Consider the following 22,531-nt stretch of genomic DNA (forward strand, 5'->3'; position numbering starts at 1 on the left):
TTCAACGCATTAAAAGTTGCCTATGTTTAGTTGTAGTTTACATTGTATTACATTAACTAAAATTATTAACAGAATCCATACAAATAAAAATAAAATATGATTATACATTAAATTTATTTAATTTAATTATTAAGTAGTTTATTAAATTATAAATTAATTTAAATTAATAAAAAACCTTAAAATTTATTTGGCAGAAGTTCCAAATTAATCCGCATTGATGCCAGCACCACTTTTGTTTCTTTCGCTCACGGAGTAATTTCGGATGTTCAAAAGCATCCACTAAACTAATAATAAAAAACGTAATAATGCGAGATTAATAACCATGAGTGAACTACAGCAAGAGGAGAATATCGCAGATGCGAAAAAACCTAACGAAGTCATCGTCTTGGACGATGACGAAATGGATGTTGATAACGCCGGTAAATATAACCTACAAAAATATCCTAAAGTAGAAATAAAATAAAATATTAACTTATTTAATATATATTTAAGAGAAAACAAAAAGAAACTGCATCAATTACTACTGCAAGAGTGGTTTTGATCCAGTAGAACCACCAGCATACTGTCTAACTTACTATCAAATCAAAGGCAAAGCGAAAGGGCAAAAAGTTTGTCAAGCATGCTATGATATTGCAACAAACCACTTCTTTGATATCAGTAAAGCCATAGAACAGGGCAAAAGTTTACTTACACTAGACTATCCTGACTTCTGTGAGGTGGTTGCATTGGATTCAGATGAAGAAGAAGGCTATGAGGATAAAAACTTAGATGAGAAAGCAATCAGCTACTTGGAAGAACACTTTGCTGAAGTAATGGAAGAGAGTATGATCAAATATGATGTGGAGAACACCATGAAGAGAACATTGGATGAAATAAAGACAAAAGTCAAAGAGTCCAATGGTAAATATAACAATATCTTGCATATAAATTCACTTTTTAACTAAATTTAACGCGATTTCGGTTGAAATTTTATAGAATCCACAGTACAATTACAAAATGACATTAAAGATGTCCGCAAACAATTTGATCAAATCCTCTACAGTTTAACAAACGCAATGCGCCCGCACCAAAGCGAGTTAAGCGAACTCATACTAGATATTCCCCAAATGGAAACCGAAGAAACTGAAGATGATGTGGAAACAGTCAATGTACAAACCATTCACCCACCGATTGACCTTCCAATGCGCGGCACCGCCGTTAAACCACCGCTTATCATCGGTGAATTTTACTATAGTCGACGGACTGATCTCACCTCCTGGATGAAGGTACGTCTTGAGAATATCATCCCGCCTGGTTCGAAAATCAACGATATTCACATACGCACTTACATGTATCAAGTCGTGCGTGATTTGGGTTCGCGTGAACAGCGTCGTTTCGTCGAGGGTAGAAACATCGCATATTCCGAAACGCTGCCTATATTATTAGAAATAGGCACCAGGGTAATAGCACTTTTTGACGAAAGTAACTCTGTGCCGCACAGTAATCGCCTAAAAGTGTATTACCCGGGTATTGTGGGTGAATTCCCATGCGCGTTTAATAAGTATAGATATTTAATCTTTTTCGATGATGGTTACGCGTTATACGTGCATCATCGTGAGGTATTCATGATTTATGAATCTTCTAAAGACGTCTGGGAGGATGTGTATCAGGAATCTCGTCCGTTTATTAAGAAATACCTGACTGAGTATCCAAATCGGTCGATGGTGAAATTTTTGAAGTATCAAAAGGTCCGCACGGAATATAAGGGTAAATGGTTTGAGACTACAGTCAAAGAAGTTGATTGTTCATTGGTGCAGATGTATTTTTCGAGTTTAAAACGCACAGAATGGATTTATCGCGGGTCGAGACGATTGAAAACCATGTATCAAGAAGAACAAGCGGCTAATAATCGTCAGAACTTGAAACATAAATATCCAAGAGCAAGAAATCGACTTTCTAATTTGACAGGAGCGCCGTATGTCGAATACAGTTCGGTGTGCGATGACAATGATGTGGTCTTCATCTCACAGGAACCCGTTGGGAAGCCAGGCAGCCGTGCGGTGGCAAAGAAAAGCACTAGGCCTTCGAGTTCGAGTACTGGTCATGCGCACTCGCGTCCGCCGGTACAACACGAGCGGCCACCACCGGGGAAAATCGTTTATTACACTCCACGCAAACCGTACTCGTTTTATTTGTATGAACCGCACAACTGTAAAGCGGCGTGTCTTAAACAAATCACGCCGTTGAATCGGTTGAAAGGATATGGACCATTGGCGAAACCATTGCTTTGTGGTTTTTATCGCATGCTTTATAAAGCGAAACATCGGCGGCCTTTCATTTTGTATAAAACACCCTGTGGACGAACTACAAGAAACATGGAGGAGTTACATAAATATTTACGAATTACAAATAGTGAATTGACTGTGGATCTTTTCGATTTTGATCCTGCGGTGAGATGTCTAGCTGAATTTATCCTCGAACCGGATGCCTGCCTTAATAAAGATCTCTCCGAAGGTTTGGAACAAGTACAACTTCCGGTTGTCAATTATGTCGATAATAAAGTTTGCGACTTTGTCAACTATTCCACTCAAAGAACACCGTCAGAAGGTTAGTAATAATAATATAACTTATTTTAACTTATTTTTACTTAATTTAATCAACTTTTGTATTTTAAGGTGTAAACTTAAATTTGGATCCGGAATTTTTAACCTGCTGTGATTGTACGGACGATTGTTGGGACAAGTCAAAATGTGCGTGCTGGAAACTCACGCAAGAGGGCGCGAAATTCTTACACAAGGCACCAGAAGATGTGGGATACGTTTATCGGCGATTATTAAATCCATTATTGACGGGCATCTATGAGTGTAACTCACGGTGTCGATGCAGAAAGACCTGTCTTAATAGAGTAGTGCAAAATCCACTCCAGCATAAGTTGCAGGTGTTCTTGACAAGTAATAATCGTGGATGGGGCATACGATGTCTTAATGACATTCCACGAGGTTCTTTTATTTGTATTTACGCTGGATGTTTACTTACTGACCAAATGGCCAATGAAGTACGTAGAATATTTGCAATAATTTGATGTGAATTAATGTTAAATTTGTTTAGGGTGGGCAAACTTGTGGAGATGAATATTACGCTGAATTAGATTTTATTGAAATCGTCGAAATGGCGAAGGACGATTATGAAGCGGACGCATATGAAAGTGACGAAGGTGGTGAAGAAAAAACACCACAGGTAACAGAGACGAAAAAGACTGCAAAGAAAACTGAAGAAAAATCAGAACAAAATAACACGACTGTACCTGAATCAACTACACCTGCTACAACCCCCGGCGCAGGCGCAGAACAACCTGCGTCATCGGTGCACGAAGAAGGTTCAATTCGAAGCAGACTGCGCAAGCGCGATGTCGAAATAAATTACAAAAAACTCGGCGAGGATTCGTTCAACAACAGTGATGAAGAGGCAGACGAACAGCCTACAACACGCGAACCCGGTGGATTTAACCCAGACGGCGACATGCAGGCGCCCACCTCAAAATATCCATCAGTACGCACACTTTTTGGAAAAGACGAGAATGTATACATTATGGATGCGAAATCTACCGGCAACCTAGGACGATTTTTAAACGTAAGTTCTATTTTTCTTCATGCTATTCATTAAATATTATTATATTAATTATTTTTAGCATTCATGTTCGCCTAATGTCTTCGTACAAAACGTGTTTGTCGACACGCATGACCTTCGCTTCCCCTGGGTGTCATTCTTCGCGATGCAGTTTATACGCGCAGGAACAGAATTAACGTGGAACTATAACTACGATGTGGGCAGCGTGGAAGACAAAGTGTTGTACTGCAACTGCGGCAGTTCCGAATGTAAAGGTCGCCTGCTTTAACGCTAGGAATCTCTTAACGAGTCACAAATAAGTGTACGATATTTGCTTTTAAATTATAAACCGATCGTGTAAGTATTTTAAGTTGCATACATACTTCAGTTTTTTTTCTCCATCGCACATCTTCATTTTCTTAACAAAATTTAACTACATAGACTCACCTCTCTTACGTCTCTGGTCTTAACTTCGGTAACTTAAATAGTGTTTGTACATATATAGCGGTATAGCAACAATTGTTTGGAGTTCTGTTACCTCGTTGCAAAACTACGAGAATGGGCTAGTTACGTTGATGGCGCCACTATCGCCTTCAGCTTCGATTCAATGAGTTGCACTCGATGGATGAGTTTATCACGGACGCGGTATTCAAAGTACGGGACTTGGATGACTTTGTAACCGAGTTGTTCGAGGAGACGATGTTGGAGCACAACCGTACCGATTGGTTCCACTCGTCCTCTGCACATATCGTGATAATCTTGCACCATTATCGCCACTCTGAAAAATATCATATTTTGGTAAGAAATCAAAAAAATAATTAATTAATAACTTACTTAACATGACCAGCTTCTGCTGAATATTTATCACTTGCGACCGGTAAGCACTTTTTGTCGATTATACATTCCGCGTCAATAAAAAAGCCCATATTGTTATCGACATTACTCTTAATGTAAGTCTCACTCTTCATCAGGTTTTTCAACGTGTCTAACACAGAGTTAACCATCTCTTCCTTTTCTTTTGTTCGTGTGATAACTGTCGAAAAGATGTCACTGTCAGCTGGTAACTTATCGCCCTTACTAGCGGCATTCACATGCAACAATTTAATTCTCCCCGGAATGCTATCGCACTTCTCTATGAAATCTTTTTGCAGTACACTGTCTATGTGTTCTTTGTTTGCTCGATTCAACACAACCAGCGACCACACGTAATCAAGCCAAATGTTCGGTTTCGATGCTTCTGCTTGTGACAACTGTGGCTGGACTTTTTCAAAGAGTGATTCGGCGTTTGTGGGTTGATAATTAAGTACGCCAAGTGTCAAAAACAACGCGAAAAGGTCTTGTGAACGACAAGTCGCATGATTATCCAACATCCAACTGCAAAGTGCATCTAACATTCCACCTATATGATAAATATAGTTAATAACAAGTAATATTAACAACACATTGACATGAAACCTACTTGTGTCTTTGTATTTCAATATGCCTAAACTTGTAATGATTGAACCAATCACCGAACTCTTTTTGACGCCTGCGCTGAATCCTTGGAGGATATCCGTGGAGATTTTTTCCAGCAGATTTTGATCTGGGAAATTCAATATGCACATGCTGTACAATAAATCGGCGGATTGTTTCAGGTCCAGTTTACTAGGATTTTTTGTTATGTTGAATGATAATGAACGCAGCAGCATCGTTGAACGACGTTTTTTCACTGCTAATGTTTGCATCACCTGGAAAATAAAATTCCAAGTGTACAAGAAGAAATTTAAACAAAAAATTTTAAACAATTTGCAACCAAAGATGTGTGTGCATTCTTTTTGCTATGAATAATAGTAAAAACTTACTTTAACCATTTGTGGCAGAGTAATAGAGGCAACCAACTTTGCAGCCTCATCATCAGCAGCCACATTCATAATCATAGACAAATCTTCATTCCTATTAGTAATTGCTGGTGCCTTCTTGTAACTAGCATTCTTGGTGAGCACCTTACACAGCCGGATGAACCTAGCATCAGATTCAAAGTCAATCAACTTCACTTTGCCAGTTGATGACCATGTGGCTAAAATGGACACAACTTTCAAGGCATGTCGCCTGGATATTCCGGCGCCATCTGCGGAAATCGACAATAGCTCGTCAATACTTTTGCATTATCAATGCGATCGTCCGTAAACGGCGTTTTTATCTCACTGACAGGTGGATTTTCATTTGTAAGAGATGCAAATGCAGCAGCTACAATACTATTAGAACTGCGGATGATTTTTGTCTTCACAATGCTGGGTTGAGCCTCATTAATCGGAGGCTTTAGTTCAGCGGAAACCGGCGCTGACGAGTAGTTGTTAAGTCTTGTAAGGGTGTATTTCCCTATGTTGTTTTTTGTATGTCTGACTATTGCTCTAGTAAAATTGAACATTTTTTGATAGGTTGACGACTGTCCACGCTGGAAAACAATTGTTACATTGAAATTGTCAATGACAATTAAAAATACCTTGCACGTACTTGATAGTTTAATTCTTTATTGTTTAACTATTTAATATTAAATTTTGTGAAGTATGCCGAAAATGTGAACTTCTGTGGCATAACATGGACGTAACCTTACAAAATCTGACGGGTTATGTTGTCAAAGTTGACAAAATCAGGATTTTCAAATATTAGCAATCAAATTTAAAAAGTTTTATAGAATAAATATTGTTTATTTATTGCATATTTTAAATAATGATAATAATAATAGATATTTTAGACAAACACAATAATCTAAAAATAAAATATATTTAAATGGTTCTCAATGCCCTTGACAGTCGCGTCATTGAAGAATCAAAAATTGGTTAACGGTTATAAGCAGTTTGATTAATATTTTACGGTAAAAATTGAATTAAAAACGTATGATATTTGATATTCTATAATAATATTATTACAATAACTCTTTCTTAATTATTCTGGAACTATTTTAGATGAGTGCTATTCAAGAGCAAAAATCTATTGACCAAAGAACACACATGCAATTATTCAATTACATGGTACTTCTAAAACATTTATACCCAACAACTGAGGCTTTCGATTCGGTCTGTAAGCCAGATATGTTTGTAAAAAACAACAAAGCAGCATTCCAACATGTTATTTATTATTTATTCAAAATACTCAATCCAGCAATCATCAAAAAGAAGATCTCAAACTGGCCCATTCTTGACATCAAAATGGAGGCACAATTCAGAAAGGAAGTAATGACTTACATCAATGAATTAAAAACTATTTACCCTAATTATGAGATTCCCACAATTGTTGCATCACAATTGATAAATCCAGGTGGCCTTAAATTTGTCAACCTAATGCTTGATATCACTCAACTAGTTGTGACAGAAGCAATCAAAAGAGAAGATTGCATAAATTTTCCTCTGCTACCTACAGTGAACTGTAGTTCAGAATCTAAAGAGCATATTGGTGATGTTATTACTCATGTTAATAAATTATTATATGTCACAGAGCAGGAAACTTTACAAAAAGTAATGGAGCATAATCAGAAAATGCTTGAATATGAAAAACAAGCCAAGCTGATCACACAAAAAATTGTTGAAAGCAAGAAAAATATTGTACAAATGCAGATGACATTAGAGCATTTGCAATCAGAAGCAAAAAGTGCTGATATTAATGATGATGATCTTGATGCCATTGAAACAGACTCAGCTGAAGTTTTACAAATTCATGAAAAGTTCAAACATTGCAATACACTATTCAATTACTTTAAGAATAATGAATGCTTCCTGGAATCTGATAAACCTATAAGTTTATTGAAACACTTTGAAAAGTTCAATAAATTTTGCGCTGCTTCCATTTACGATGTTCGACGAATTGATAGATCAATGGTGGATAACAAAATGGAGATTATTAGAAGACTATTGAAGCAATATGATGCTTTATTGCAAAATTGTCCACTTTTAGAAGAGAGGCAACAGTTATTCTTGCAAGATTTGAAGAGGAACTGTCAAAACACTGAAGATTTCTCCAAAACAATGCAGGATAATCAAATTACACCACAAAACACGCCAAATACCAATCAGTTTTTTCCTAAAATAATTATTAATACTTAATTTTAACATATTCATTGTATTTTAAATGTTTACAACTAGATATTTGATAAATTTGTTTATATTATGCTAAATTTAAATGTTTTGGAAGTGGATACTGAACATACTAGATAACCTTGAAACAATGATACAGTTCATTTTATATCTCATGTATATACTCATAGATATAATATAACGTAAGTGTAAACGACTTGTTAGTAAAAGTGAATATTTTAGAAAGTGGTTTTGTGAGAAATGCCAATTCTAGTCGACGACGTGTACCGACAGTTTAGTATATGTTAATGTAATGTTTAGGTTGAAAACCCAGGAATTTTAGTCATAAACATGGGAAAAGCAACGATGTTCGCCCTCAACGAAATCTGCGACGTGTTAGACACGTACAAAGGTCGCGATAAGGTAAATATCACCATCCGTAAATCTTACCTACTAACGAAGAAACATTCATACAGGTGCTAAGGACTTTATGTTATAGTGCCAAGCTGATTGGAGGACTCACCTCGAACCCAAAGTTTGGTCAAAGAATGTTGGCTTTCAGCTCACAAATGTCTGGAACCAGAGCTGTTTTGAGACTACTTGATGATTTACCAATGTTGAAGTATAACATTGAGTATGGACTTGGGCACAATGTATTTGTTTATAGTTTATAGCATAATCTTCAGTAATAATTGTCTGTTTTGAATTCAGGAGCCTGACACAATGATGGCTTCCTTGGGTGTGATCACAAATATAATTGATCAGATTTATTACCCAGTGGAGAAGATGAGTTGGCTGTTGGAGCATAAATTGATTGATGGTAACAATGGCAGTAAATGGGACACAGCTAGTTCTGTGTTTTGGGTAGCCTCTATTTATCTTTCATTGATGAGCAATGTTAGATATGTGTTATTGTTGCAAAAACATAAAAAATGTCAAGCTACCACTGGTAATACAGTGTAAGTACAATTAATATGGTGTGTATGATGAATGGACAATGAATGGATTTTGCACTGTTTGGTTTTTAGTGATGCATTGGATCGCCTTTTAAGTAAACAGAAGTTTGAAGTGTTGACATGTATCAGACTTACCTTGGATTTGGTACATGCTGTCAACACCTTGCCAAAGGGGTATTTATGGGGTGAAAAATTAAATACATGGCAGGTTGGTCTTGTTGCCACGACGTCTTCATTCCTAGGGTTATATCAACTCTTTGCCAAGCGTCAAATGTAATTTATATAATATAACTACACATAGCCAAAATTATAATTTACAAGCATTTGTAAATATTTAAAAACCATTACCATCCATACTTATTTTATTTTACTGCTTTCTCTTGCTTAAACTGATAAAAATATAAAAATGAGTTAGCGTATAAAATAGTTCGTTCTGCGGTCGTAAACGTTTATTAATTTTACTCAATTTAACATCCAAATACACAGATCAAATAATACCCCATAAACAGCAGGATTCAATGCACTAGACTCTTGTGATTGATAAATTAGCATCTCTACCTCATTTTATGGCATTGTTTTGCTATTTTGTACTCTTCTTAGCTGCATCCTTCACATCTTCAATTGCAGGAGTGGCAGGTGCTTTAAATGAGTCAACAAATTTCTTCAATTCTGGGTTATCATTAATCATTCGCATTGTTTTACACCCCAAATTAGCAACATGCTCAGGGAGATTTTGTGCAAAATCAAATGTTGCCATAACACCTTGATTCCAGTAGTGTTTAGCAACAAAAGATACTCTTTCAGAATTTGGTAAATGAGGAAACTAAAATTTCAAACATTATTTAAATGTTACATGAATAATAAAACCTGATATAGAAGATACCTCAACAGGGATTTGTGAAGTGACTTCTTTAACATAAGGTGACATAGTTGCAGTTAATTTATCATATGCTTTAATTGACTGCTCACTCTCCCTCCAGATACCTTCTTCGGAAAGATAGTAACATGTTCCTGCTGCTATCCCAACTTTAATGCCAAACCTAAAATTTTACAATACATCAAATTTTATGTGTAATTCTTTTTAAAACATTAGAAGGTAGACAATATCGCTAAAATACGACGTCGGCGTCTTGTGAGTCCAGATCTTAGTTGCATAACACTGTATGAAATAAGTCTCATCCTCGAAACCATTGTGAAAGTTTGATTTAAAGCAGAAAAAGGCAGTTTTGAGATGCAATTTTGATATTATAAACCGACACAGTTAGAAGCTTTGTTTGAATGCCACTTACTTGATCATTTTGCTTGCGAAAATTTAGTTTTAGATGACTAGATGTTGGAATAGTTTCTGTTGTGAAAACGGGGACGACGTTTAGGTTAACAGGTTGCCCCACCACCTGACAAGTAGCTAATCATGAAATGAATTAAAAGCAGTTTTTTATTTTCATGATTAAACAATTTAATTTTATTGTAATCTATATTATTATGTATTGAAATTATTATTTAATTGTTTGTATTTTAGATACTATACACAGAATAATCAATAACACATTTAAAAATGTTTGTATTTAGTTAAAAGAACATTTTTTAAAATGGCGTTAATAATATCATTAATATTAGGATATTCATTTAATAAAGTTGTGGAAACGATATCAATGTTTCCCAAATTAAGTACAAATTCTTCAATAACATCAGCAATATCTTGTGATTTACCATTTACCCAACTTGAAGCTTCTTCTTCTACGAGTTGCGACAACAATGCACTTTGTTCTTCGTCATTGAAGAATCCACTTATTTCCAACTGAAAGTCAATATGAATTATAAAAAACGTTAAAGCTCACAAAGTGTTATTTTTACCTTAATATCCTCTACATTGGGAACTGCTCTAAACTTAGCCAAATAAACGCTGCGCACATTATGAAACATGATTTCCGTTTGCAGATTTATTACCAAATTTTGCATTACATGTCGAAGTTGTCCATTTCCAAAAATGTCATAATTATTTATGGTAAACTCCCCCATGTATTCAGTAGCAATCACAAATAATGATAATGTAAGTTTGGCTTTTATTGAAATGCCAAGTCCTCCAATAATAATAGGATTAATTTTCAGGTCAGATAGCTCCAAATTTGTAAGACCGGAAATTACAGTGTTGTTCAGGATAATAAAACCACTATAACAAAAACAATAATACATTGAGATATAATTTATAACACTTTTCAACTCAGATGTTCACTTACGACGCTCCAGGAATTTCAAGATCTTTTAAATCTATGGTTATAAGTGGAATTTCTATATCCTTTAAAGATGGTAATCCTAGTTCCGGCAGACCTTCATCCAAAACTTCACGTGTGCAATTAAACATTTGCATTACTTCATCTTCAAATATTTTATTTTCCATAGCATCACAAACTGTACAAATTGTTAATGCAGCACAAAATGCAAGACATATCAAATGAATGGTTTTAGAGTACATTTTAAAATGTTGTTAAATAATGTGTGCTTCTAAAAAAATAGAATCAAGCGCATTTGAGATATCTTAAATGGTTATCTCATTGCACTAATGTTATCTTTCAGATAAAGCACCATTTGTTCGTGATAAATGACAATATTTATTTATTTATTATATATTGATTAATTTTAATAATCTAAATTCCGCGACTCCTACCTGTATCATTCAGAGATGGCACTAGCATGAACTAAAAATCATAAAATGGAATTGTAATGATTATTTCTATATTAATCGGCAAACGTGGGAAACCGGCACGGAAATTGTGTTTGTTTCGATCACAATTTACTTTCTTCTCGCTTCCGTTGCGTGGAATGCAACGCATGAAATTCCCGAGTGTTGTCGTTGAAACACATGGGGGCGGTTAATGCAAACGCAGAGTTGTACAATCCTGAGCGCAGGGCCTAAAGATGCATACATTTTCTATCAGGATGTATTTAATTTTTATAAGAGAAACGCTGATACAATATGATTTATGATTTAATATTGGAATCATACTTGTAAAACGCAGATTTAAATTTGAACATTACGCCTCATTTAGATTTGACTTATTGCATTTCTGTATAAAACTGCTACTCATTTAGACAAGGTAGTGCACGCACACTTTCCCGTAAGTGTGTCACATGGACGCTACCATCTAAGTGCGTGACACCTCACTGACTCATAAACATATCCACACTGCAACACATGCGCGCCACACTGTTTGAAACACTTTGTACTTATTAGAGGTACTAGAAAGAGTCCTCAGATGGCGCGACAGTGCAGGTTTGACTAAAAATATTTCAGCGAGTGTTTTGCTGCATCGGTGCGATAACGGCGAGCACACATTCCACACTTTCGGCTTGTGTTATTCTTTCATAGTAGTTCGGTAAATCGCGTTATATTTCCTGATCGTCGGTGATAGTTAGTGTTAATAAACGTGTTTCATCTTTTATCAGCTATTTAACGCGTGTGTAATCTTCGTAATTCTGTATTTTGTGTGTTTAGTGTATTTACGTGTTTGTGACTTCGTTGCCGTCGGGCGACGGCCGGCGATGTTTTGTGAATGCCAATAATTAATTGACTTGTGAAAAGCATTTATATCATCAGCAGATGATTATGGACTAATATGCTACATAGTAAATATTGACATTCCTATCATTATTATGTGAATAAAAAAAATTTAAAGTAAAAACTGGGTTCCGGAACTCAGATTCATTTCAATATGGCATAAAATGCTGTTACTAATGTTTTGTTTCTCATTTATTTCAGTATCTATCAACATGTCTTCGATTTACGGTTTTGCATAACTGGTAAGTAAAATAATTTTATTATTTATAGAAAGAGTTTGCCGTGTACTTAGATTTCAGTTTAGTTCTACGTTTTAATGTTTTTCTGCAATGATACCAAATGACAGAGTTCTTTCTGAAGGAAAATGAATTGACATTTTATTTGAACAAGAATCAATAAGCTATATTCCTCAACTTCTTATCTGTGTAAAATTTATATAGCACTTAAATTTTTATTTAAAATCGGGAAATCATTCAGCATAATAATTTTGAATTACGTGAATTGAATTTTAATTCATCATTAGTTTTAATAAGTAATCTAAATTGTGGGACTACTACTTGTATCAATTATAGATGGCATTAACATGAACTAAACATCGAAAAATAGACTTGTATTGTTTATTTGGATATTTATCAGCAAACGTGGGCATTCGACGCGAGAATTGGGTTTGTTTACACTTTTTTATTGCTGTGCGAATAGCAACGCCCGAAATTGCAGTGTGTTGTCGTTGCATTCTTCTTACGTCTCTCTCTCTGCTGGTGTTCGAGTTTAGTTTAGATCGCTATTGCAATTTGTGCACAAAGTCGCGTGCGCCGGCTTTACGCGTTCGGGCAGCAGGTAGTCTTATCATGAAATGTCGCGATTTTGCTGAGGCACAGCAGGCACAATTTTAATACTTTGCTTTATTCCCGTAGAGAATTATCCGTAGATTAATAATTTCCGTCTCTTCCTAATAATAGTACTAATAAGAGTACGGGATATAGGTACTCGCGAACGAAAAAAACTCATAAAAAATAAAAATGCGATCTTTATTTCATATTTAAACACGATTTCCCAACCTTTACGCCCGAATTTTAATTATTTTCTTGTGTTATCTCATAGAGAATTTTCCAAACTTTCATAATTTGCAATCAGCTGGCCGCTAGCGCTTTTAGTTTAAAAGATATTTCTTTTTATCGAAAAGCCTCGAAAAAAAAATGCCATTTAGTATCATTATCTTTGATTAGTCAATAAATTCCTGAATAATATTTTGTGTTTAATTTTATAATAATTTATTTTTATGTGATTATGAATTACCTTTTAGTGAATTACTTTTTTAATTCTACAAGTTTCTCCTGAAACTGAGTCTCTTCTAGATAAGAAAAGTATAATTTAGAATCACATAATAATTAAAATCCAGCGTGGTGTTGCATTATATTTAACCGCGACGAACATTTACATTCTTTGTGAGACCAGATGGTTAAATTTAAGTTTATTGACTTGAATATAAAATTAAGAATGTTGTTTTTTCTTTGTTTTTTTAGTTTAATATTGCAATTTATTACAATTGTATAGTTGAGTTTCATTCGGTGTACCATAGCAGAGTGGCGGTAAAGTGACTCGATTCAGGGCACCGTACGAGGCTAGCGGTAGAAGTTGTGTTTAGGGCACCGCATGAAGGTAGCGGTAGAAGTGACTCGTGTTCAAGGCACCGTATGAACCCGGCATAAACGGGTGATTTTTACAATTTTTCGTTAAATGCTTTTATGGTTTTGCACGCGGTTTAGGCCGCGTAGTAAATTCAGCGCGGCGTCTAGAAATGCAGAATTAAATTCTCCGCCGGGTCGTATTTGTTTGTTGCAGGAATTCGACTTGTATCCAGCGAAAATTGCATAAAAGGGTGATTATTTCATCCTTTCTCGGGAAATGTTTTTATTTTTTCGGGTTTGTACGCGACTTTAGCGGCTTATAAATTTCAACGCGCCGTCTAAGGATGCTGAATTAAATTCTCCGTCGGGTTGTATTTGTTTCTTGCAGAAATTCGACGTGTAACTCGCGAAAAATGGCATAAAAGGTGATTATTTCAGCTTACCTCGTGAAATGTTTGTATTTTTTGGGTTTGCACGCGACCTTAGCGGCTTAATAACTTCAGAGCAGCGTCTAAAATGCTGAATTAAAATCTTCGTCGAGTTGTCTTTGTTTGTCGCAGAAATTCGACCTAGAACCCGCGAAAATTTGCATAAAAGGGTGATTTTGTCATCCTTTCTCGTGAAATGTTTGTATTTTTTGGGTTTGCTCGCGAAAATATTGTTTGCGTATCCTAGGCAAATATACTAAACTCTAGCGCAATTAATTCTCATTTCTCTCATATAGTTTGGGTGGCGCATGAACATTTTCCTAAGTGCGTGACCACTCACTGACTCATAAACAATTCAACACTGCTACACATGTGCCACTCTGCTTGAAACACTTTGTATTTTTGCGAGGTACTTGAATGGGTTCTCAGATGGCGCAACAATGCAGGTTTAACTAAAAATAATTCTGCGAGTGTGTTTGTTTTGTTGCATCGGTGCGATAACGCTTAGCACACATTCCACATAATTAGTGTTTGATCGTTTACCAGCTATTTATCGCGTGTGTAATCTTCGTTATTCCAAATTTTGCGTGTTTAGTTTATTCACGTGTTCGCGAGTCCGTTGCCGTCGGCCGACGGCCGGCGATGTATTGTGAACGTAAATAAGTAAATAATTGACTTGTAAAATCATTTTTATCGTCATTCCTATCATTATTATGCGAATAAACGGAATTTTAATTTTAAAACGACGGAACTCAGATTCATTTCAACATGTCACGAACTGCTGTAACTAATGTTTTGTTTCTCATTTATTTCCGTACATACCTTCATGTCTTTGATTTACCGTCATAACTGGTAAGTAAAATAATTTTATTATTTTTGGAAAGAGTTTGCCGTGTATCTGGAGTTCAGTTTAGTTCTACGTTTTATTATTTTTCTGCAATGTTACCAAACTGTAAAAAGTTAAGAATGGAAATTTGAAGTTTTTGTTCTTCTTATCTTTGTAAAATTATATATATTATATATATATATTATATACTTGTAAGGTTGCGTATATGACCATGCACCAGCAACATGCAGAACACCCAGTGGATATGGAGTCACATCACTGATGGGGGTTTTCTGTTTATGTCAGCGACTTGCGTCGCTGGGCATGCGTCTCCTACAGTGTAGCCAACCCTACAGTTTTAACTGTAGATCTACAGTTTTTTGGAAATTCTCTCAGTTTTTAGTTTAGGATACGTAATCTACAGTTTTTTGCTTATGATTCTAGCGCCACCTATTTTATTTGCTACTTAGTAGTCCGTGCACTAATTCAGCTTCAGTAAAACCTACTATCATCGAACCTGAGGTAATAGTCATCAATCGATTTAATAGATGGCGTTAGTAGTGAACAGTCGTTCTTTGTTGTTCGTTTTACGTTATGAGTTGAGCAAAAAGTTACGATTATGCAAAACTGTAGTAGTGATAGTGAGTCAGATGTTGACAAATCCCCAGCAAGAAAGAAGAAAGCAGTGAGATACGAGCAAAAATTTATTGACTCTTGGCTCAACGATGAAAAGTTTAGTGGATGGCTCGCAAAAAGTAAAAAAGGTAACACATATTTTTACTGCTCTGCATGCGACTGTGATCGTAAATGCGGAATTCAAGAATTGATACGACACAAAAATTCGTCAAAGCACCAAATAAACTGGAGAAAAATACAAAAGCAACCTAAGCTTACGTCTTTATTAATTTGTAAATTTGTTAATTATAAATTTACGTATTTTAATTTGATATTTACAGTTTTCTACAGTTTTTTAGAATATCTACAGTTTAGCTCTATGCTGGGGTTGGCAACACTGGTCTCCTAAGAAATAACACAGACTCGTGCTCCGGCATTCGTTGTAAACTGTTCACAATTAAGATCCGATCGCTCTGTATTATTGAATAAAACTAGTAAAACCGAAACAACATTTCGTAATTCTAACATACTTAAATATTTGATGAAAAATCGGGCAAACCTTCAGCATAATAATTTTGAATTACATAAATCGAATTTTAATTTATCATTAATTTCAATACTTAATCTAAAATATGGGACTACTACGTGTATCATTCATAATGGCACTAGCATGAAATAAAATCGTAAAGTAGACTTGTATTGTGTATTTCTACATTTATCAGCAAATGTGGACATTCGTCACGAGAATTGTGTTTGTTTTGAACACAACTTAGACTTTCTTATCGCATTCCCGTGTGTCGCTGCCATCTCCTCACACCGCATGTTGCCGCATCATAGTTTAGGCCCTCGACGCGTCGGCTTTGTGCAGCTCTTGCTTTCTTATCATAAAGTGTCGCGGCGTTGCTTGCTCGGCTGCGGCAAGAGTGCAGAGGATTGCAGCTAGTTTCGTGCCGGTCTTTCTTTAGTTGAGACGTATTTCTCACAATTCGTACTGTTTTTCGGACTTCTGCTTTCTAAATTTGCATTATAATCAATCATCAATCGACTATTTAATTTTGACTTGCGACTATAGTAGACTACTGTTATTTACTATTTGCGTGTTTATTGTCTCGCCGGTTTTGAATCGCCACCATGTTGATTATTCCTCATTGGGATGACCCACCGTGTTGGTGAAAGTAACTTAAAACTAAAAAGAGCTCAGATTGTTTTTGACGTGATAACGTCCTTAAAATCGTTTTAGTCGGGTGACATGTTCAGAAACTTGTCACGAGGCCAATCGCAGGTATAACGAGAGAGAGAGACGGACCGATCTCCCGTCTCATCTCGAGCGCTGCCAGTCATTCCGTGAAACTTGACACGCGGAATCCACACGAGCGGAGGCAGGCATAGCGTTCGAGTGAGTGGACCGATCTTCCGTCTCTCTCACTCTAGCGGCATACAAACGAATGGAGATTTTCTCGTGCGGTTAAGTTTTCGTTGAATATTTACCAGTGAAACAAAATGTGAAGTGCAAGTGAAGTGTTACAACAATTGCAACAAAAAAAACTTATATCACCAATAAGACGTTATCACGTAAACATCTCGATCGTAAACCTACTTTACAAACAACCATTTTTTTGCTGTGTGATTAAAGAATTACTAAATCGTGAAATTTTTGTTTTAATTTTTATTTTTATGTTAACTAATGTCGCAAGTGGCCATATAGTTTCAATATGCATTCGTGACAATACCTGTGGTATGTTCTTAATTTTGACTTATATAAATTATAGGAAGCGATAGATAGATTATTATTTTTATTGCGCTAGAGTAGGACAAAATGTTATATCTATTGTTCTCTTTTCTGTTTTAGTAATGGCCTTCGAGTTCCGATAGCGATTAGAATAAAATAAATAATGACACCCCTTCCCGCCCTTCCCTTTATTTATTGACTTGAATATAAAATTAAGAATGTTGTTTTTTCTTTGTTTTTTTAGTTTAATATTGCAATTTATTACAATTGTATAGTTGAGTTTCATTCGGTGTACCGTAGTAGAGTGGCGACTCGTGTTCAGGGCACCGTAGGGGGTGACGGTAGAAGTGACTCGATTCAGGGCACTGTATGAGGCTAGCGGTAGAAGTGACTCCCATTCAGGGCACCGTACGAGGGCAGCGGTAGAAGTGACTCAATTCAGGGCACCGTACGAGGCTAGCGGTAGAAGTTGTGTTTAGGGCACTGCATGAAGGTTGCGCTAGAAGTGACTCGTGTTCAAGGCACCGTATGAACCCGGCATAAACGGGTGATTTTTTACAATTTATCGTTAAATGCTTTTTCGGGTTTGCACGCGGTTTAGGCGGCGTAGTAAATTCAGCGCGGCGTCTAGATATGCAGAATTCAATTCTCCGTCGGGTTGTATTTGTTTGTTGCAGGAATTCGACTTGTATCCAGCGAAAATTTGCATAAAAGGGTGATTATTTCATCCTTTCTCGTGACATGTTTTTATTTTTTCGGGTTTGTACGCGACTTTAGCGGCTTATAAATTTCAACGCGCCGTCTAAGGATGCTGAATTAAATTCTCCGTCGGGTTGTATTTGTTTCTTGCAGGAATTCGACGTGTAACTCGCGAAAAATGGCATAAAAAGGTGATTATTTCAGCTTACCTCGTGAAATGTTTGTATTTTTTCGGGTTTGCACGCGACCTTAGCGGCTTAATAACTTCAGAGCAGCGTATAAAGATGCGGAATTAAAATCTTCGTCGAGTTGTCTTTGTTTGTTGCAGAAATTCGACCTAGAACCCGCGAAAATTTGCATAGAAGGGTGATTTTGTCATCCTTTCTCGTGAAATGTTTGTATTTTTTTGGGTTTGCTCGCGAAAATATTGTTTGCGTATCCTAGGCAAATATACTAAACTCATGCGCAATTAATTCTTCGCGGTGTACCTTTGAAATCCCTTCAATAATTTTAGTATAAACGCTAAAATACAAAAATAAAAATAAATTTTACGTATTTGCTACCGAAAATCCTCGAAAACTCATGACGCAGCACCCCTCTTTGGCCTTTATTTTTCATAAGAATTATTATTTAATTTTTTATGTTTCCAATTTAAATAGCTTATTTTATTGGGAGTTTTAGGTATATTAAAAATCTTCAATCCGTTTGACTTATTGCATTTTTGTATAAAATTGCTATTCATTTAGTTTCGGTGGCGCATGAACATTTTCCTAAGTGCGTGACCACTCACTGACTCATAAACAATTCCACACTGCTACACATGTGCTACTCTGCTTGACTCTGCAGAGATGGCACCAGCATGAACTAAAAATCGTAAAATAGAGTTGTATTGTTTATGTCTATATTTATCGACACACGTGGGCACGACACGAGATTTGTGTATATTTTGAACGGTTCCCGGACTTTTGCCCCCAAGACGATCGGTCACACGACAACTGCTCACAGACAACTGCCCACAGTCATAACTGCGCACACGGACAATTGCTCACAGGAGCTAGTTTCGTGCCGGTCTTTCTTTGGTTGAGACGTATTTCTCGCAATTCGTACTGTTTTTCGGACTTCTGCTTTCTAAATTTGCATTATAATCAACCATCAATCGACTATTTAATTTTGACTTGCGACTATAGTAGACTACTGATATTTACTATTTGCGTGTTTATTGTCTGGCCGGTTTTAATCGCGCTTAAAGGGTGAATCGCCACCATGTTGATTATTCCTCATTAGGATGACCCACCGTGTTGGTGAAAGTAACTTTAAACTAAAAAAAGAGCTCAGATTGTTTTTTTTTGCTGTGTGATTAAAGAATTACTAAATCGTGAAATTTTTGTTTTTAATTTTTATTTTTTATGTTAACTAATGTCGCAAGTGGCCATATAGTTTCAATATGCATTCGTGACAATACCTGTGGTATGTTATTAATTTTGACTTATATAAATCATAGGAAGCGATAGATAGATTATTATTTTTATTGCGCTAGAGTAGGACAAAATGTTATATCTATCGTTCTCTTCTCTGTTTTAGCAATGGCCTTCGAGTTCCGATAGCGATTAGAATGCGAATTTGCTTCCCTTCGTCCCGATTTAAAATAAAATAAATAATGACACCCCTTCCCGCCCTTCCCTTTAACAATGCAATTTATTTCGCAGATTTTTTTATCACCTTCAACATTAGTCTGACTGTTGCAACGCGTGAAATACTAGTATTTGGTATGTGTCATTATTTGTTTGTTTTGTACTTATCCACACGTGCTCGTAATATATACGTCATTTTAGTTAATGCACGCGAGCAGAGCGTCACACAAACTTGCGCGGGGTGTCTAGAAATGCGAAATTAAATTCTCTGTCGGGTTGTATTTATTTGTTGCAGGAATTCAATCTGCAACCCGCAAAAATCTTCATAAAAGGGTAATCTTTTCACCTTTTATCGTTAAATGTTTGTATTTTTTTGAGTTTGCACGCGGCATTGGTGGCCCGTGAATCCAGCGCGCCGTGTGGAGATGCGGAATTAAATTCTCCGTCGGGTGGTATAAGCTTGTTGCAGGAATTCGACCTGCAACCCGCGAAAACTTGCATATAAGTGTAATTTTTCAACCCTTTTTCGTGAAATGTTTGTGTTTTTTCGGGTTTGCACGCGATCTAGGCGGTGTAGTAACTTCAGCTGGGCATCTATAGATGCGGAATTAAATTCTCCGTCGGGTGATATTTAACTGTTGCAGGAATTCGTCATGCACCCCCAAACATTTGCATATAAGTGTCATTTTTCAACCCTTTTTCGTGAATTGTTTGGGTTTTTTTGGATTTGCACGCAATCTAGGCGGTGTAGTTACTTCAGCGGGGCGTCTAGAGATGCAGAATTAAATTCTCCGTCGCGTGATATTTAACTGTTGCAGGAATTCGACATGCAACCCGCAAAAATTTGCATATAAGTGTCATTTTTCAACCCTTTTTCGTGAATTGTTTGTGTTTTTTCAGGTTTGCACGCGATCTGAGGGGCGTAGATATTACAGCGGGGCGTCTAGAGATGCGGAATTAAATTCTCCGTCGGGTGGTATTTAATTGTTGCAGGAATTCTACCTGCAACCTGCAAAAATTTGCTTATAAGAGTAATTTTTTAATCCTTTTTCGTGAAATGTTTGTGTTTTTTCGGGTTTGCACGCGATCTGAGGGGCGTAGATATTACAGCGGAGCGTCTAGAGATGCGGAATTAAATTCTTCGTCGGGTGGTATTTAATTGTTGTAGGAATTCGACCTGCAACTCGCGAAAATTTGCATAAAAGTGTAATTTTTTAACCCTTTTTCGTGAAATGTTTGTGTTTTTTTCGGGTTTGCATGCGATCTGGGCTGCGTAGTTATTTCAGCAGGGCGTCTAGAGATGCGCAATTAAATTCTTCGTCGGGTGGTATTTAATTGTTGTAGGAATTCGACCTGCAACTCGCGAAAATTTGCATATAAGGGTAATTTTTTAACCCTTTTTCGTGAAATGTTTGTGTTTTTTTCGGGTTTGCATGCGATCTGGGCTGCGTAGTTATTTCAGCTGGGCGTCTAGAGATGCGCAATTAAATTCTTCGTCGGGTGGTATTTAATTGTTGTAGGAATTCGACCTGCAACTCGCGAAAATTTGCATATAAGTGTAATTTTTTAACCCTTTTTCGTGAAATGTTTGTGTTTTTTTCGGGTTTGCATGCGATCTGGGCTGCGTAGTTATTTCAGCTGGGCGTCGGGCGTCTAGAGATGCGGAATTAAATTCTTCGTCGGGTGGTATTTAATTGTTGTAGGAATTCGACCTGCAACACGCGAAAATTTGCATAAAATGGTGATTTTTCCCCCTTTATCGTGAAATGTTTGTATGTTTTGTGGATACAACATTTGTTGAACACTGTTGTGATTAGAAAATTAACATAGTAAGTAATATATTGTTACCATATTAGATCTTATTTTTGTTATCTTTATATTTAGGTGCTATAAAGTTTTAGTTAATTTAGGGAATTAAAAATGAATTAAAGTCACAAGTCACAGCGCATCTGATTTGTGTTTGTTTTTTAGATGTCAATGAGTTGAACGTGACCTCGGTGTACAATCGTGCCTGCATTCAATTGTGAGTATTTAAATTCGTATCATTTTCATATCTGCTTCGTTGACGTAGCCTGCGATATCATTTCCTTGTTTAGTCGATCGTGCGATGTTGTTCGGTACACACGTGTTTTGTTCACAAGTCGATCTTCGTAACTAGTTTGCGCGTTTCTTGTGATTTTAAGTCGGTAGTTAATTAGAATCGATCACCAAAGATAACATTTAGAATTAACGGACTAGGGCGGCGTGCAGTTAATGAATAATCGCGCGTGGAAGCCAGAATTGTGTAGTTTTACAATGTGCGCACGTTTTTGCCGTCGGCCGCCGGATATCTTACGTCGGCTAAGAAGTCCGTCCCAGTGGTTTTATGTGCGTAATGATATTAATTTGTGAAACTAAACACTGTTTGTCCCCGTGAGGGAAATTTCAATCGAGAAAGTGCACGTAGGTAACTGTGCAACATTAACATTCGATGGATTAAACAATTAATGAAGATGTTTCATGGACAAAATGAATTTATCAGACGTTAAAGAAAAGCGAGGTAACCTTTGAATAAATAAATACTCTGAAAATAATTCAATTTTAACAAATAATTTTAAAATTCAACATGTACTCTTGTGATTGTATGAGTTGCAATAAACTCTACTTTTAATATTACATTTGCTAGTATATTTGTCCATGTTTCCTTTTTGTCGTTTTCAGAATTAGATTTAAAGACCAAATTTGATAGTACGTGTTTAAAATGTGAATGTACGTGTCATAAGTGTTGTTGTTTTTAAAAAGGTGAGAAAAACAACAACATTTATACCTGAAACGAATAAGGCTCGATAA

At 36.2% G+C, this 22,531-nt stretch overlaps 6 protein-coding genes across 10 annotated transcripts in view; 3 read left to right on the forward strand and 3 right to left on the reverse strand.

The window, feature by feature from the left end:
* The window catches only part of LOC135801266 (uncharacterized), a 49,532-nt gene that overhangs the window by 18,864 nt on the left and 8,137 nt on the right, over positions 1 to 22,531 (reverse strand). For 2 of the 3 annotated variants that reach the window (XM_065314685.1, XM_065314686.1), the window contains 3 exons: positions 10,828 to 10,999; positions 10,445 to 10,760; positions 10,125 to 10,388 (listed from right to left, as the gene is read on the reverse strand). The exons of the other annotated variant lie outside the window; for it this stretch is intronic. In XM_065314685.1, the coding sequence (XP_065170757.1) occupies positions 10,140 to 10,388; positions 10,445 to 10,760; positions 10,828 to 10,988 (726 nt within the window). In that variant the 5' untranslated portion in view covers positions 10,989 to 10,999 and the 3' untranslated portion in view covers positions 10,125 to 10,139. Of the gene's footprint in view, positions 1 to 10,124; positions 10,389 to 10,444; positions 10,761 to 10,827; positions 11,000 to 22,531 lie in introns of those variants that run through there. 3 annotated transcript variants of the gene reach the window in all.
* Positions 215 to 3,949, forward strand: egg (SET domain bifurcated histone lysine methyltransferase eggless). Its single transcript, XM_065313626.1, has 6 exons — positions 215 to 419; positions 493 to 900; positions 976 to 2,586; positions 2,655 to 3,034; positions 3,088 to 3,609; positions 3,668 to 3,949. Exons 1-6 carry the CDS (start codon positions 323 to 325, stop codon positions 3,872 to 3,874), a joined length of 3,225 nt encoding a protein of 1,074 aa, XP_065169698.1. The 5' UTR covers positions 215 to 322; the 3' UTR covers positions 3,875 to 3,949.
* LOC135800401 (FAST kinase domain-containing protein 4) lies at positions 3,916 to 6,189 on the reverse strand. Its single transcript, XM_065313627.1, is given in 6 exon segments — positions 3,916 to 4,363; positions 4,420 to 4,984; positions 5,045 to 5,312; positions 5,427 to 5,725; positions 5,728 to 6,019; positions 6,079 to 6,189. Coding segments are annotated over 5 exon segments (1,608 nt in total). The 5' UTR covers positions 5,993 to 6,019; positions 6,079 to 6,189; the 3' UTR covers positions 3,916 to 4,152.
* dgt6 (dim gamma-tubulin 6) lies at positions 6,302 to 7,735 on the forward strand. 2 transcript variants are annotated; one of them, XM_065314678.1, is made up of 2 exons: positions 6,302 to 6,439; positions 6,531 to 7,735. In XM_065314678.1, exon 2 carries the CDS (start codon positions 6,531 to 6,533, stop codon positions 7,662 to 7,664), a length of 1,134 nt encoding a protein of 377 aa, XP_065170750.1. In that variant the 5' UTR covers positions 6,302 to 6,439; the 3' UTR covers positions 7,665 to 7,735. The 2 variants fall into 2 exon arrangements, with proteins under 2 accessions (XP_065170750.1, XP_065170749.1); XM_065314677.1 differs by having other exon boundaries at positions 6,308 to 6,459.
* Pex11c (Peroxin 11c) lies at positions 7,742 to 8,903 on the forward strand. 2 transcript variants are annotated; one of them, XM_065314688.1, is made up of 5 exons: positions 7,742 to 7,837; positions 7,956 to 8,057; positions 8,111 to 8,287; positions 8,346 to 8,593; positions 8,663 to 8,903. In XM_065314688.1, the coding sequence occupies exons 2-5, from the start codon at positions 7,986 to 7,988 to the stop codon at positions 8,865 to 8,867; spliced, it is 702 nt and encodes a 233-aa protein (XP_065170760.1). In that variant the 5' UTR covers positions 7,742 to 7,837; positions 7,956 to 7,985; the 3' UTR covers positions 8,868 to 8,903. The 2 variants fall into 2 exon arrangements, with proteins under 2 accessions (XP_065170760.1, XP_065170759.1); XM_065314687.1 differs by having other exon boundaries at positions 7,829 to 8,057.
* On the reverse strand, positions 9,022 to 10,017 carry LOC135801269 (MICOS complex subunit MIC13 homolog QIL1-like). The gene is made up of 3 exons (XM_065314691.1): positions 9,880 to 10,017; positions 9,474 to 9,630; positions 9,022 to 9,413 (listed from the first exon to the last, which is right to left on the reverse strand). Exons 1-3 carry the CDS (start codon positions 9,885 to 9,887, stop codon positions 9,171 to 9,173), a joined length of 408 nt encoding a protein of 135 aa, XP_065170763.1. The 5' UTR covers positions 9,888 to 10,017; the 3' UTR covers positions 9,022 to 9,170.

The sequence above is a fragment of the Atheta coriaria genome, unplaced genomic scaffold (assembly GCF_025399875.1).
Source record: "Atheta coriaria isolate IRGN ID8LTWV9N9 unplaced genomic scaffold, Caltech_Dcor_3.1 hic_scaffold_10_pilon, whole genome shotgun sequence".
NCBI lineage: Eukaryota > Metazoa > Arthropoda > Insecta > Coleoptera > Staphylinidae > Dalotia > Dalotia coriaria.

What these genes read in the sequence shown, in the direction of transcription:
- Pex11c (XM_065314688.1), top strand. Translation starts at nt 7,986, where the DNA reads ATGGGAAAAGCAACGATGTTCGCCCTCAACGAAATCTGCGACGTGTTA. An exon ending in AGTATGGACTTGGGCACAAT is followed by an intron (nt 8,288 to 8,345) that starts GTATTTGTTTAT and finishes TTTTGAATTCAG; the next exon opens with GAGCCTGACACAATGATGGC. An exon ending in GCTACCACTGGTAATACAGT is followed by an intron (nt 8,594 to 8,662) that starts GTAAGTACAATT and finishes TTTGGTTTTTAG; the next exon opens with TGATGCATTGGATCGCCTTT.
- egg (XM_065313626.1), top strand. Translation starts at nt 323, where the DNA reads ATGAGTGAACTACAGCAAGAGGAGAATATCGCAGATGCGAAAAAACCT. An exon ending in AATGGATGTTGATAACGCCG is followed by an intron (nt 420 to 492) that starts GTAAATATAACC and finishes TATATATTTAAG; the next exon opens with AGAAAACAAAAAGAAACTGC. An exon ending in TCAAAGAACACCGTCAGAAG is followed by an intron (nt 2,587 to 2,654) that starts GTTAGTAATAAT and finishes TTGTATTTTAAG; the next exon opens with GTGTAAACTTAAATTTGGAT.
- dgt6 (XM_065314678.1), top strand. Translation starts at nt 6,531, where the DNA reads ATGAGTGCTATTCAAGAGCAAAAATCTATTGACCAAAGAACACACATG.
- LOC135801269 (XM_065314691.1), bottom strand. An exon ending in CTTCACAAATCCCTGTTGAG is followed by an intron (nt 9,414 to 9,473) that starts GTATCTTCTATA and finishes TTGAAATTTTAG; the next exon opens with TTTCCTCATTTACCAAATTC.